At 39.3% G+C, this 15595-nt stretch overlaps 1 protein-coding gene across 4 annotated transcripts; it reads left to right on the forward strand.

Annotated features, from left to right (window-relative positions):
* Positions 1-380: 380 nt before the first annotated feature.
* LOC115203774 (LIM/homeobox protein Lhx2-like) lies at positions 381-14652 on the forward strand. 4 transcript variants are annotated; one of them, XM_029768751.1, is made up of 6 exons: positions 381-884; positions 1199-1361; positions 2566-2768; positions 3331-3716; positions 8356-8557; positions 13858-14091. In XM_029768751.1, exons 2-6 carry the CDS (start codon positions 1242-1244, stop codon positions 14000-14002), a joined length of 1056 nt encoding a protein of 351 aa, XP_029624611.1. In that variant the 5' UTR covers positions 381-884; positions 1199-1241; the 3' UTR covers positions 14003-14091. The 4 variants fall into 4 exon arrangements, with proteins under 4 accessions (XP_029624611.1, XP_029624609.1, XP_029624610.1 ...); XM_029768752.1 differs by lacking the exon at positions 381-884 and adding an exon at positions 12463-12472 and having other exon boundaries at positions 1170-1361; positions 3334-3716; positions 8356-8548; positions 13858-14652; XM_029768749.1 differs by having other exon boundaries at positions 381-1361.
* Positions 14653-15595: the final 943 nt, after the last annotated feature.

Below are 15595 nucleotides of genomic sequence, written 5' to 3' on the forward strand. Positions count from 1 at the left end.
ACTAGTCTAAACGTCCCGAGATTCAATTTCATGAAATTACACGTTTTTGAAAATTGTCAAAACATAACAATAATCCTTATGCTATTATAGAAATCATAATTAAGGTTTCTGACTCATCGATGCCACCACATAGGCTGTTTTCAAAAGAAGAATTTGCTTTATCGATTCAGTCACTTTTGATTCAGCCGCTCGAGCTACAGTACATTGCAATTAGGATCCTTTTGTTGACATTTGTAAACCAATGAACGACTGAAAGGGCTACGTGACGTAGCCTACGAGTCCCCGTAGAAAAGGCGCGGAGTGTAGCTATAGGTACGGAGGTGCGAAGCAAGACCGCTTCCGACAGTCTTGACAAGTGATTTGTACACATAGAATGAATAGTCAACTCCTCCCCCTAAATTGCACACACACATAGAGCTCAGTGCTCGCCTTGCTGAAGAGCTGGATACCCGTAGGAAAACAATGTATGTTTTGCAATAGCCCTTGGACTTGAACAATTGTGTGTTTTTATGTATTCGTTCGTCGTCTTTGCTATTAATTTATTTTCGATTGATATTCGTTTTGGGTGTTTTGCGTCAGCATCCACGTGTAGCATTGAACGTCGCTGTTATGATTCGAGGCTTGGAGCAACTCAAGAGTGGAGGCCAGGATACCCACCACAAGTCATCTACAGTTCTGCGGTGTTTTTAGTTCCCCCCCTTTCTCTGTTGTCTCTTGGAATACTTATTTACTTCTTCATTTTGTCCTAATGCAAGTTTAATGTTTGCTATAGCTCTCGACCACTTTTGTCTGACGACAGAGTGAAATTGCTGCATTTTTGTGCATCCTGAAATCTGCAAATTGAGAGAGATTATTTGATTCAGAATTTACATTGTGGTTTGCTGGTATGTTTATTTAATTCTTCTGATCTATTGGTTGTAAATAGTAGGCTATTTTGTATTTGATAACGTGTTCAAATATGGTGTAAACTATAGCCTATACGCCATATAGAAAACGCAATATTTACTATAATCATGTCTGAAATTAAAGGCCTATATTTGAATAAGAATCAAAATCACAGTGTTGGAAAGGAAAATGTTTTTCGTAACCTACCATCTTTCTTGGCTTGGATTTTTTGACTTCGTAAACCAATAGATGGGAGCCATTCACTTTAAATACATGGGCGAGATTTGCGTCTTATGGACGTTTTGGCTTGCAGATCTGAGAGAGACGCTTGCAAGTGTAGCTCTCCAGAATCCACGATGCTCTTCCACGGGCTGCTCGGAGGCGAGATGCAGGGGGTTATCTACGAGATGGGCCGGAGGGCGAAGGGCGATTCTACCGCCATAAGTTCGGCTATAGACATGGGAGAAACGGAGACGGTGGGTAAATGCTTTATTAAAGAAGGACCTGTGCTGTTCAGACATGTGAAAGCACAAATAAAGCGTTAATTTCGAGGGACTACGGTCAGAAAGTGAACTGCGATTAAAATATATTTATTTATAAGCTAGAAAGCAGTACATTGATTGCATGTTAGCGTTCACATTTGCTAACCATGTGTGCGTAAAGTGTATTTATTCATGGGCTACTGGCTACTATTTCGTATTCCTACGAAACAACATGTTACAATAACGTTAGAGTTTTATTCACGAAGTTTCCTTTCAGATGCATGGCCCACTGAGATAACAAAACAAATATATACAGTAAAAACTCAAAACATTTGATTTTACACTTCATGGTATGTCTGTCTGACGGTTTTAAGGCCATGCATGTTCATTCATAACCCAATAATTAATTCTAACAGATAATCTTGATCACTTTGATAGCCTATTTAGGTTTGTTATCTAGGCCTATTGCTATAGCAGGATATAGGCAATCACTGTCATTGATAAGGGGAACCCAGCAAGGCACGAAACATATAGGCCTAACTTCTAAAACATAAACAGGCTTCTCGTTTGTTGTAAAAAACAAACAAATCGTTTTTCAATAGGCCTAGCTCACGTCGATGGTCCACTAAACATGTCTTAAAGTTGGACATGCTCATGTCCATTCAACTCTCCAATTGAAATATAACATATCCAAATGAAAATACGTTTATTTCACAGAAGCATTAGAATTATAATGCTTAAACTGTGATGCTTTTTTTATTCGTTTATTATGCCTAATCAAATACGTGTTGCAATATTTTCGTTGTTAACAAGATTCGTTAATTGATGATAATATTGAGTGTTTCACGTGAATAAATGCCCTTAGGAAAAATATTAGAATTTGACATTTTCCTTTTATTTAGTTTTTATAATATATGTTGCACATGCCTCAACAAAAAATAAGGTTTCTGGTGCATTTACATGTTAGGCTACATGTTAGGCCTACGTGTTACGTCATGCCACATTTAGGTTCTATCTAGTGTTACCATTGTATCTATCGCTTTCATGACTGCAAGTAGACAGACGTATGAACAGGTATGGAATATGTGTGCGCAAAATATTCACTGTTATACAGTATTGGCCTTGACATCTCTTGGTGGCATACTATCGAACGTGTTCTTATTGTAAACATAAAACTGATTTCCCTTTCCCTCTTCAGGGTATGAGGTCCATCAACAGCGACCGTGTGGCCTTATGCGCGGGCTGCGGGGGGAAGATATCTGACCGCTACTACTTGCTTGCAGTTGACAAACAGTGGCACATGCGCTGTCTCAAGTGCTGTGAGTGCAAACTCAACCTCGAGTCCGAGCTTACCTGTTTCAGTAAAGACGGTAGCATCTATTGCAAAGAAGATTACTACAGGTAACCATGATACAAGGCTACAGCTATAACAACAACAACTGGCCAAGCAAGCATATAAACGAGAGATATCCAATTAGGTCTAGGACTACAGCTAGTATTCTATCTAGGCTGCTTATTACAAACACTTCAACTCCCCAGCTGCTACTACTCCATTTACAATCCTGAAACCGATTTCAGATAGTCAGTGCTGGTAGGCTAATCTTCCCAAAACATGGTAGCTTGTTATCCACGCAGGCCATACACTATTTACAAATTACAACAAATTAGCCAATATGCTACTATTCCATAACTCTGGTAGGCCTATTCTTGTTTTTGATGCTCTACTTGGTCTAAACCAAAACATCATATTTTGAAGTGGCAAAAGGACAAGAATGAAACAACAAAAAATATGAAGACCTGAGGGCATTTAGCATTTTACGTTTGAAAATGAATATGCCTGTATTGCTTAATAACAACTTTACATCAAAGTTCTTCGTCAGAATGTGCACAAACTAAAGATTGTTGACCCTGGGTTGAATTTATATTCTGTACGTGTTTGTGTCATCCGCTCTCTTCTCCCAAGCAGGAGGTTTTCCGTCCAGAGGTGCGCCCGTTGCCATCTCGGGATCTCGGCGTCGGAGATGGTCATGCGGGCGAGGGACTTGGTCTATCACTTGAACTGTTTCACCTGTACAAGCTGCAGCAAAATGCTCACGACCGGAGACCACTTCGGAATGCGGGACAGTCTTGTGTACTGCCGGCTCCACTTTGAGACACTCATTCAAGGGGAATATCAAGCGCATTTCAATCACGCGGGGGATGTAGACTCGGGCAAAGGACTTTGCGCGGGCAGCGCGGGAAACTCGCTGGGGCTGCCCTACTACAACGGCGTCCGGACGGTGCAGAAAGGAAGGCCGAGGAAAAGGAAAAGTCCCGGGCCTAGAGCAGATATGGTGGCTTACAACGCAGGTAAGACGAGTTTGTACCGGTTAGCCATTAATGGTTGTGGTCATTTAAATCTACAAAAAATGCCACGAAAAGAAAATCTCACAATTGTAGGACCTATTTTATGTCACAGTGTGTGTGATATCTCCATTGGAATGAAAGATAACAACGCGCAAAATAGTGGACTGTTGGACTAATTTGAAATATTTTGGTTTGATGGAAATCTACCCTTATTTCGATAGGACTGGGTTACTTACTTTCGATAAAAAATAACAGGCCTATTTTGTCTGCACCATTTTGGGAAATATAGAATGGATTTTTGGTCATTTTTAAACAAAGTTAATCAGTTTGATAAACTAAATGGTTACTTCTTATTTTTTCTAATCAAAAATATTTTACGCCATAGCAAATGTATTGCGCAATGTTGTGCTTTGGACGTGTTTATGTGCAGACTAGGCCTGACATGTTTTAAAACGGATCGATATGTATATGTTGATTTATTGAATAATTCACATTTCTGAGACAGCGTAATTTTAACAAGATTTAATGTTTGCTCAAAGATGTGAGGGAAAAGTGAGAAGTTCAATGGAGGCCTTTGTTGATTTGTGGAATGGGAGCGATTGATCCACTTCCAATCTAATATATTTAGATAACATATCCTAGGAGAAATATGCAAGATGAACATGCACAGACCACTAACTAACGCATTCAAGGAGAACCTGCTTCTGAAGGTCTACCCAATTCTGCATGTGCTTCTGCATGTCCCATTATAGGCTACAGAGAGACGGCTTGCGTAATAACAACATCTCTTGAAACACTCCATTTCATTATTTAAAAAAATGTTTCACTTTTCCCACTGAACATTTCATTTGCAAGCTCATACACAGTCAATTTAGTCTTGTAAAACCTATCTCAAAACTTAGAACTTGGTCTTGTAAAATGAAAACTTAGAACTTGGCTACATAGAAAAAGAGAGTAATGAAAGGTTTTTTAGAAGACGACAGAAGCAGACAAGTGGAAAATAGCTCAGATGGGGGCTAGGACTTCCTAGAAGATGAGCGAGAGAGATGATCGAATTTTCCCCAGTCCCACTTCATTGTTGAGTCTCGCAGTTTGTTTGGTTTTTGTATAAAAAAAAACATTTTTGTGTAGGGAAATCAATGTCGGATTGCTTGTAAAACATGGGAGAACCTGTGTAGAATCCTGAATAAAACTCTCCCCTGTGAGGTTTCGAGAGAAATTCTCCCGCCGCCAGGAATATGTTATTCCGTCATAAATAAAGGACCGACTTGAGCGAGAAGCTCTTGATGTGTATTACTTTTGTGCGAAAAAAAACATTAGATTACTTTGACATCTTGATATTATGATTAGGCATGAAGCAATGTTTATACTTGTTATAGGCGTATTATCATTCTTATAATAATATGAGTAGGAGTAGGCAAGGATAGGCCTAATAAGGATAGGGCTAGATTGTATAGGCCTATCTGTTTTTCGAGAATAAAGGATTTAATGATACAATTCCAGGTCGCTATAGCTCCATATTGTGATGGCATATGGTGATTTGAATAAGAAAGGCGAATGGCAGAAAGCTTTAGTAAGCACGTGAGCTAAACATGAATGGTAGGGCTAATAGTTAAAAGATTAGGCCCGTTCTCTGCATTCCGCTTTGGGGAACGAGAATTTAGATTTTCGTTTCATAAACATTTTGAAATGTACCGAGTGTGCTTCAATAACTATGAGCATGCAAATGTAATGACAATATTTATACATTATTGTCAAGGACTATTTCATAAACAACTTCCTTTTTTTGACAGGGTTGTCTGGTAAATGGTTATACAAATGGTCAGGATTAATTGCACAATTTCCCTCCAAATCTAAAATAGCCAACATAAATCAACGACATATATAAGAAGAAAACCTAATTACATAAAATAAAATAAGGATTTCAATCTTAAACCAACTAATACTGTATATAGGCTTAGACCTATCTTTCTTTGCATAATATTTTGCATTGTCCAAGATAACTTTTACCCACTTTTCCAAAATCTCATATCTAATGAAATTCTAATGAAATTATAGCCTGCAGTGTTATACAATATTGAAAAAGGCATCATGGAGAGGAAATATTGCCTTTTCTTTCTTTCTTTCTTTCTTTCTTTCTTTCTTTCTTTCTTTCTTTCTTTCTTTCTTTCTTTCTTTCTTTCTTTCTTTCTTTCTTTCTTTCTTTCTTTCTTTCTTTCTTTCTTTCTGTTTTGGAGCTTTGCTGCCACCTGAGGGCATTTGTTGACATTCCTTTCCCTATCATCTGGAATGCCAGATTTTCTATCAAACCCTGACTGCACTGCATAACACTGTGAAAATGCATGCCAATTTTATCCAATATACTATATTCTGCAGTCAATTAATCAATCAATCAATCAATCAATCAATCAATCAATCAATCAATCAATCAAATGTATTTATAAAACCCTATAAACATCAGCCAATGTCACAAAGTACTATACAGAAACCCAGCCTAAAACCCCAAACAGCAAGCAATGCAGGTGTAGAAGTATGGCGGCTAGGAAAATCTCCCTAGAAAGGCCAGAACCTAGGAAGAAACCTAGAGAGGAACCAGGCTCTGAGGGGTGGCCAGTCCTCTTCTGGCTGTGCCAGGTTGAGATTATAACAGTACATGGTCAAGATGTTCAAACATTCATAGATGACCAGCAGGGTCAAATAATAATAATAATCACAGTGGTTGTAGAGGGTGCAACAGGTCAACACCTCAGGAGTAAATGTAATTTGGCCTTTCATAGCCGAGCATTCAGAGTTAGAGACAGCAAGTGCGGTAGAGAAAGAGATTCTAAAACAACAGGTCTGGGACAAGGTAGCATGTCCAGTGAACAAGTCAGGGTTCCATAGCCACAGGCAGAACAGTTGAAAGTGGAGCAGCAGCACAACCAGGTGGACTGGGTACAGCGAGGAGTCATCAGGCATGGTAGTCCTGGGCTCAGGGCTCAGGTCCTCTGGGAGAGGAGGGAGAGGGAGAGAGAGAGAATTAGCGGGAGCATACTTAAATTTACACAGGACACCGGATAAGACAAGAGAAATACTCCAGTTATTACAGACTGACCCTAGCCCCCGACACAAACTACTGCAGCATAAATACTGGAGGCTGAGACAGGAGGGGCCGGGAGATACTGTGGCCCCGCCCGATGATATGCCCGGACAGAGCCAACCAGGCAGGACATAACCCCTCTCACTTTGCCAAAGCACAGCCCCATACCACTAGAGGGATATCTTCAAACCACCAACTTACTACCTTGAGACATGGCTGAGTATAGCCCACGAAGATCTCCCGAACGGCATGAACCTGAGGGGGGCGCTAACCTGGACAGGAAGATCACGTCAGTGACTCAACCCCCTCAAGTGACGCACCCCTCCTGGGGACGGCATGGAAGAGCACCAGTAAGCCAGTGACTCAGCCCCCGTAATAGGGTTAGAAGCAGAGAATCCCGGTGGAGAGAGGGGAACCAGCCAGGCAGAGACAGCAAGGGGTGTTCGTCTCTCCAGTGCCTTTCCATTCACAGTGTGGTGAATTCCAGCATCCATAACTGTTGGCAAAAGTTCTTGACATGCAATTGACTTCTTTTTTTTTTTTTACCCACTTGAATATTTTGACATATGAATTTGTTGTCCCCGTTTTTTAAGGAATTATTAGTAATACTTTAGAGTCATTATACTAGAAAATACAATACTTACTGTACTTACAGAAGCAAAAAGGGAGAACGTGAGTTCCAATAATGAGCAAATGCAATACTTTTAACCCTGCACTACTTACAAATTAATAAGAACACTAAAGGTAAGGTATTTGTTGTGTCCAGTCAATCTTGTGGGTTCTGCATGACAAACTCACATTTTTTGATTTATTTTGGCATTTTCACTCAGTGTTGTGGCTATTTAGGAGTAATCACATTGTGATTATTTTTGAATTCAGTTTTGCAACTAACATGCTTGCTAATTTAGAGCTTCCAGAGTACTTGTAGATTGTCAGATGTGTTGTAGGTGTTTTGCAGACAGTTTTCCCCATGCTGTAAACTACAGAATGTAAACATATAGGTCGTGCTCTTGCTTGATTCAATTTGGTATAAAAGTTGTCATTAGGAATTCATTGAAATCCACACAATAGTTTATAGATATAGATAACTGTACCGTTACCAATAATAGTAATAATAATATAATCTGATTAGCTAGAAAGAAAATATTCTAGTGCAATGATTGCTATTTAAAATTACCCCTTTAATCCATAATTTGCTTATTTTGACTTACATTTTAATTTTACATTTTAATCGCACAGGAATCCAAAATATTTCAGTTTGATGAATGTATCCATTTAGCCTCCATTAACCACAACCTTGTAAAGTCCAGTCCGTCATGGGCTTTCCTGTCAACAAATAAGACATGCGGTCTGTCTGCCATAGCGTTTACAACGACAACAAAACAACACATTGGAATACTCTGAATACGTATTCCTAATGATGACATGATCGTAACCATAAACTAAATTCCATGAAAATGGTCACCAAAGTATTGTGTCATATTGTATTGTATCATACCGTAACGTATTGTATCATATCTTAACCAGAAACTAACCTGTGTGTGTGTTGTCCCTCCCTTCCAGCATTAAGTTGCAATGAGGATGGGGACCACCTGGACCGTGACTCCCACTATTCCTCCAGCGCCAAGTCCAAGCGCATGCGCACTTCCTTCAAACACCACCAACTGAGGACCATGAAGTCCTACTTTGCCATCAACCATAATCCAGACGCCAAAGACCTGAAACAGCTGGCCCAGAAGACAGGTCTCTCCAACGCGTGCTACAGGTGAGAAAGAAGATTCCCTTCATAAGGATAATTATTTACACACAGGTAAAGGTAACTGCCAAAATAATGGCTACCATGAAGATCACAATGTCCCCATCCACAGGGCACGAGTGTCACTGAATGGTTTGATGAGCATGAAAACTATGTAACCCAGTTTGATGAGCATGAAAACTATGTAACCCATATGCCATTGGCAACTCATTCATCAGATCTAAACCCAATTGAACACTTATGTGAGATTCTGGAACAGTGCCTCAGACAACGTTTTCCACTACCATCAACAAAACACAAAATAATGGAATTTCTTGTGGAAGAATGGTGTCGCATCCCTCCAATAGAGTTCCAGACACTTGTAGAATCTATGCCAAGGTGCATTGAAGCTGTTCTGGGTCATGGTGACCCAACACCCTGTTAAAACACTTTATGTTGGTGTTTCCTTTATTTTGACAGTTACCTGTATGTTATTGTATATAGTCCACTTCTGGGCTCATATTGAAAAAGTGTCTCAGAGTACAATCAGTTTGTCCTTTTAGATAATAATGAATAAGATTATATGGATAGGGGGGACCTGATCCTAGACCAGCAGTCCTACTCTGAGACGAATACTTGCACTGATGCTGATTTGGTAAGTGAAATCTGCATTGCATTTCACCAGTTACAAACACTGTAAATCATAATTTTTTGCTCTGGATATCTGTATGTTTTGGTTTAGTGCAAAATTCCACCTAATTAAATATACCATTTTACTTTTTTATTACATTACTACAATCCAATGCAAGTTTCTATATTAGCATTTTTTGCACTTCATGTCCAATTGATCCTTAAGTATCTAAAATGGATTATGTATCTCAGCAAAGTTAGTATTTGGAAACAATGTCCAGTTAAACAAAACCAAAGCATGGAGTGCTGTCATAACTTGTCCATAGACTGCTTACAGGGTAAGGACACAAAGTGATTTTGTTGTTTGGGTGAACTATCCCTTTAACTACTAATACTCAGCATTCACACAGAGAGAAAGTGATTAATCGGTGTAACAATATAGGAATTTGTTTAGTGTAACAATGTTCCTTTTGGGAAACAGCTTGGATGCTAACGATGCAACTGACTGTAGGATCTACAGTAATAATTAACTTAAAGCTGCAACATGTAACTTTTTGGGAGACCCCACCAAATTTATAAATTTATAGTTATAGATCTGTCATTCTCATTGAAATTGAAAGCAAGTCTAAGAAGCAGTAGATCTGTTCTATGTGGGCTATTTCTATGCTTCCCGTTCTTAAATTTAGTTTTTGCGTCTTTGACTTTCGGTTTTGTACACCAGCCTAGAACAGCTGAAAATACAATATTTTTGGTTATAGAAAATATATTTCACAGTGGTTTAGATGGTACAATGATTCTCTACACTATACTTTTGTTTTTTCACATAAACTGAAATTAGATGAACTATTAGAATTTTAGCAACCAGCAAATGGCGGAGCGATATCTGTATAGTGCATCTTTAATGTTACACAAACTATGAAAGCTCTTGGGATACCAGGCCCTGTACAAAAGTACTCGACTGTGTGGCAAATGGAAACAGTGGTTTACGCTTGTGAGGTAATTGTCAAGTGTTGTACATTGATGATGGCACCTGCAGCCCTTGTAGAAAAATGTATTTGTGTGGCTATGTACTCAGTATTTCAACAAAAAATTAAGAAGAAAGTCTAATACAATTTTAAGTGAGGGGTACACTGCCTGGCACAACCGCATAGTTGTTGTACATGTAGTAGTAGTAAATAATCACAATATTTGAAATTGCATTCTTTGTATCTGTTGTAATAATGAACTTAACCTGTTTGGGATAGGGGGCAGTATTTTCATGTCCGGATAAAAAACGTACCCGATTTAATCTGGTTATTACTCCTGCCCAGAAACTAGAATATGCATATAATTAGTAGATTTGGATAGAAAACACTCTAAAGTTTCTAAAACTGTTTGAATGGTGTCTGTGAGTACAACAGAACTCATATGGCAGGCCAAAACCTGAGAAGATTCTATACGGGAAGTGCTCTGTCTGACCATTTCTTGTCCTTCTATAGCCTCTCTATCGAAAATACAGCCTCTGTGCTGTAACGTGACATTTTCTAAGGCTTTCATTGGCTCTAGGAAGGCGTCAGAAAGTGGAATAATAGCTCTGCAGTCTCTGGGCGAAAAACAGCAGGGGTTTTGGTGAGTGGTCCTTCTGGGAACAATGACACTGAGGCGCTCGTGCATGAGACGACTCCATTTTATTCTTTCAGTGTTTGAACGAATACGTCGTCGCCCGGTTGGAATATTATCGCTATTTTACGAGAAAAATCGCATAAAAATTGATTTTAAACAGCGTTTGACATGCTTCGAAGTACGGTAATGGAATATTTAGAATTTTTTTGTCACGAAACGCGCCGGTGCATCACCCTTCGGATAGTGACTTGAACGCACGAACAAAACGCAGCTATTTGGATATAACTATGGATTATTTCGAACCAAAACAACATTTGTTGTTGAAGTAGAAGTCCTGGGAGTGCATTCTGACGAAGATCAGCAAAGGTAATCCAATTTTTCTTATAGTAAATCTGAGTTTGGTGAGTACCAAACTTGGTGGGTGTCAAAATAGCTAGCCGTGATGGCCGGGCTATGTACTCAGAATATTGCAAAATGTGCTTTCACCGAAAAGCTATTTTAAAAACGGACACCGCGATTGCATAAAGGAGTTCGGTATCTATAATTCTTAAAATAATTGTTATGTTTTTTGTGAAGGTTTATCGTGAGTAATTTAGTAAATTCACCGGAAGTTTGCGGTGGGTAGGCTAGTTCTGAACAAAACATGCTAATGTAAAAAGCTGTTTTTTTGATATAAATATGAACTTGATTGAACAAAACATGCATGTATTGTATAACATAATGTCCTAGGAGTGTCATCTGATGAAGATCAAAGGTTAGTGCTGAATTTAGCTGTGGTTTTGGTTTTTGTGACATATATGCTAGCTTGAAAAATGGGTGTGTGATTATTTCTGGCTGGGTACCCTCCTGACATAATCTAATGTTTTGCTTTCGCTGTAAAGCCTTTTTGAAATCGGAGAATGTGGTTAGATAAAGGAGAGTCTTGTCTTTCAAATGGTGTAAAATAGTCATATGTTTGAGAAATTGAAATTATAGCATTTTTAAGGTTTTTCGTATTTCGCGCCAGGCGCTACCATTGGATATTGGTGAGGTGTTCCGCTAGCGGAACACCTGTCCATAAGAGGTTTTAATAATAGTGCAAAATGCCAGACAAATCTATCAGGGAAGTTTTTGATTAGTATAATTGCTCAAGTATTATGATTATCCCAAACAAACCGTAAATTCATTGAAATGGCCAACCTATTTCCATCCCATTGAACATAATTTTCACAAGAGTAAAAACATTTAGTCTTCACACAGTCAGTATAGATATCCCTTGATCTAAGTCATGGCCTATTTATTTTTATTTTTGAAAGAAAGTTTCACCGAGTTATCATACCAGCTGTTTAGTATTCGATATGGGAATTCAAAAACACGCAACGGACCATTTGCAAAAGTATAAACAACTGCAAATTATATATTTTTTAAACCGACAGGCGTAAAATACGGATTTAACCTGTTTGGGATAGGGGGCAGTATTGAGAATTTTGGAAAAAATATGTGCCCATTTTTAACTGCCTCCTACACCAACTCAGAAGCTAGAATATGCATATTATTGTTCAGGTTTGGATAGAAAACACTCTGAATTTTCTAAAACTGTTTGAATGGTGTCTGTGAGTATAACAGAACTCCTATGGCAGGCAAAAACCTGACAAGGTTTCAAGCAGGAAGTACCCTGTCTGACAAGGAGTCGTGCGTCTTGCATCTGTTTATTGAAAAGTAAGGATCTTAGCTGTAACGTGACAATTCCCAGGGCTCCGATAGGCTCTCAGAACCCGGGAAATAACTGAAGGTTGACGAGGGAGCCTCAGGCTGAAACACATTATCGGCTTTGGCAAGTGGCGGCTCAGAGGACCTTTGAATGAGGCGCGTGCACGATTCGCTCCTGAGGAGAAATTTAATTCGGCTGTTTAGGCTCAATGCATATTCCCGGTCGGAATATTATCACTTATCTACGAGATAAATGGCATAAAAATTGGTTTTAAACAGCGGTTGACATGCTTCGAAGTACGGTAATGGAATATTTAGACATTTTTGTCACGCCAATGCGCCATGCTCGAGACCGTGATGAAGCATTCTGATAGTGTCTAGAACTCACGAACAAAACGTCGCTGTTTGGATATAACGATGGATTATTTGGGACCAAACCAACATTTGTTATTGAAGTAGAAGTCCTGGCAGTGTATTCTGACGAAGAACAAGCAAGGTAAGAACATTTTTCTTATAGGAAATGTGATTTTGGTGGAGGCTGACCTGGGTGGGTATCTAAATAGCTAGCCCTGTGATGCCGGGCTATGTACTTAGATTATTGCAAAATGTGCTTCATCCGAAAAGCTATTTTAAAATCGGACATATCGAGTGCATAGAGGAGTAATGTATCTATAATTCTTAAAATAATTGTTATGCTTTTTGTGAACGTTTATCGTGAGTAATTTAGCAAACTGTTAGTAAATTCCCCGGAAGTTTGCGGGGGTTATGCTTTTTCTGAACGTCACATGCTAATGTAAAAAGCTGTTTTTTGATATAAATATGAACTTGATTGAACAGACATGCATGTATTGTATAACACAATGTCCTAGGTGTATCATCTGATGAAGATCATAAAAGGTTAGTGCTGCATTTAGCTGTGGTTTGGGTTTATGTGACATGATATGCTAGCTTGAAAAATGGGTGTCTGATTATTTCTGGCTGGGCACTCTGCTGACATAATCTAATGTTTTGCTTTCGTTGTAAAGCCTTTTTGAAATCGGACAGTGGGGTTAGATTAACGAGATTCTTGTCTTTAAATAGCTGTAAAATAGTCATATGTTTGAGAAATTGAAGTAATAGTATTTCTAACGATTCAAAAATCGCGCCACTGGATTTCAGTGGCTGTTACGTAGGTGGGACGAGTTCGTCCCACATGCGCCAGAGAGGTTAATGAACAAACTGAAGAAAAACAAAGCCGACGCTTTGTTTTGATGAATTCCATTTTCATGTTTGTCATTTTGATTTGAACCCCCCTCTCCTTCTGTATCTCTCTGTTTCTAAACCTTTCCCCCCACAGCCCAGGCTTCGGTTCACGACACTAACACTATCTATTGAGCATTTTTTTTCCTTTTCTCTTTCTTTCTTTAAAGGTTTGGTTCCAAAACGCCCGGGCCAAGTTTCGACGGAACATTCTACGTCAGGAGAGCACAGGGCTGGACAAGCTGTTGGATGGGTCCACTCTATCAGGGGGGTCGCCTTCAGGCCCCCCCTCCGAGCTCTCCAGCTCCTCAATGAGCCCTTCCAGTACCCATACCACCCTCACGGCTAACCCTGTACTGACCGCCGTGCCGGGGGGCATGGACCCCCATGACTCCATGAGTATGAGCCCTTCCCAGACCAGCCTTACCAGCCTTTTCTGATGTCACCCACCCCACCCGATCCGCCCCTAAACCCATCCACCAGCTCACTCAAGAGGGAGTCACTTATATAAATGATATTCCCCCTGGACCCTGGACCTTAGGCTTCTACCCTGTCACTCCAAGGTAAAAGCATTGAGGAGTGTAAAATGCAGATGCAAAGTACTGTAGCAAGGTTATCCGGAAGACTCTAGCGTGCCTTATACATTTTAATCACACTGAGGAATCCCTGATCTGATAAATGTCTAATCTAGGTGGCATATTTGTTAAAAGATTTTGTTATAGGACGGTTGCCCCACTGACAACTGCATTTGCTTACAACATGGCCATCAAAGCTGATCTACTTTACAATTCAGTCTGTACAGAGTAAGGGGCTGATGTCAACAAGAAAATGTATATTGATAGAGATAGCATAGATGAGAATTAGAATTAAACTGATACAGTTAATATAAAGATATCATGGTAAATATCCTTTAGACTCAGACTTTGCTTTAATATTTTGTAACAATAAACTGTCATACACAGAAATGAGATATAATATATATTATATCTGACTCGTTGCTGATGGAATTACATTGATTCTATTTGCAGTCACCATTTAATAGCTCAGTAACACAGACATTTTAAGCAAAAATAGCTACAACATATCTAGTGCTTTTTGAGCATCACACTGTTTGGATTATGAATTGATAGGAGTAACATATGGATGTAGATTGTGGAATAATGTCTGGCTATTTGAATATTGTCACATTCATCACTACATTTGTAGTTTGTTTCAGCATTTGTGTGCCAGATGTACTTCTCCTCGGCAGTCTCACGCACACACGCACACGCACACACACACACACACACACACACACACACACACACACACACACACACACACACACACACACACACACACACACACACACACACACACACACACACACACACACACACACACACACACACACACACACACCATACTTACCTCAGTCTAAATGTCTTTCTATGTTCTTGCTTCTGAAACCCATCACTCTAATTTTGGGTAGATACCAAGGTTATGGCTCTGTTTGCGCGGTATCACATTTTGAAATTCTAAAAGTCCATACAACGTAGGAATTTAACACAAAATAAATGTATTTAAAACTTAGATGCTGTATGGGAGCATCCAACAATGGTACCAGCAATCAAAAATAAATCCAAGAGACCACATCTAAATACTTATTTGGAATTGTCCCTACAAAACTGTTCCTTGTGGGGACCTGCCTGAATATTTGTGTTGGAACAGAGAAACTAATCAGGGATTTGTGTTGTTGGCAAATAAACCAACTTTACCTGGGTCCTGCTCATTAGGACCGTACAGTAGCAACATGTTTTGTAATGGAAAACGTAAACGAGTGTTTCTTATTGGACAAATTCAGATAGTACCTCCTTGTTTCAAACTGTTTTCTTCCACTTGGTGCCTACTGAACATTACCCTGGAAGC

The sequence above is a fragment of the Salmo trutta genome, chromosome 12 (genome assembly GCF_901001165.1).
Source record: "Salmo trutta chromosome 12, fSalTru1.1, whole genome shotgun sequence".
NCBI classification, from domain to species: domain Eukaryota; kingdom Metazoa; phylum Chordata; class Actinopteri; order Salmoniformes; family Salmonidae; genus Salmo; species Salmo trutta.

Excerpts from the sequence above, each read along its gene's own strand:
- LOC115203774 (XM_029768752.1), top strand. The coding sequence starts at position 1,179 with ATGGACGTTTTGGCTTGCAGATCTGAGAGAGACGCTTGCAAGTGTAGC. Across the intron at positions 1,362-2,565 it reads ACATGGGAGAAACGGAGACG|GGTATGAGGTCCATCAACAG; the intron begins GTGGGTAAATGC and ends TTCCCTCTTCAG. Across the intron at positions 2,769-3,333 it reads TGCAAAGAAGATTACTACAG|GAGGTTTTCCGTCCAGAGGT; the intron begins GTAACCATGATA and ends TCTCCCAAGCAG.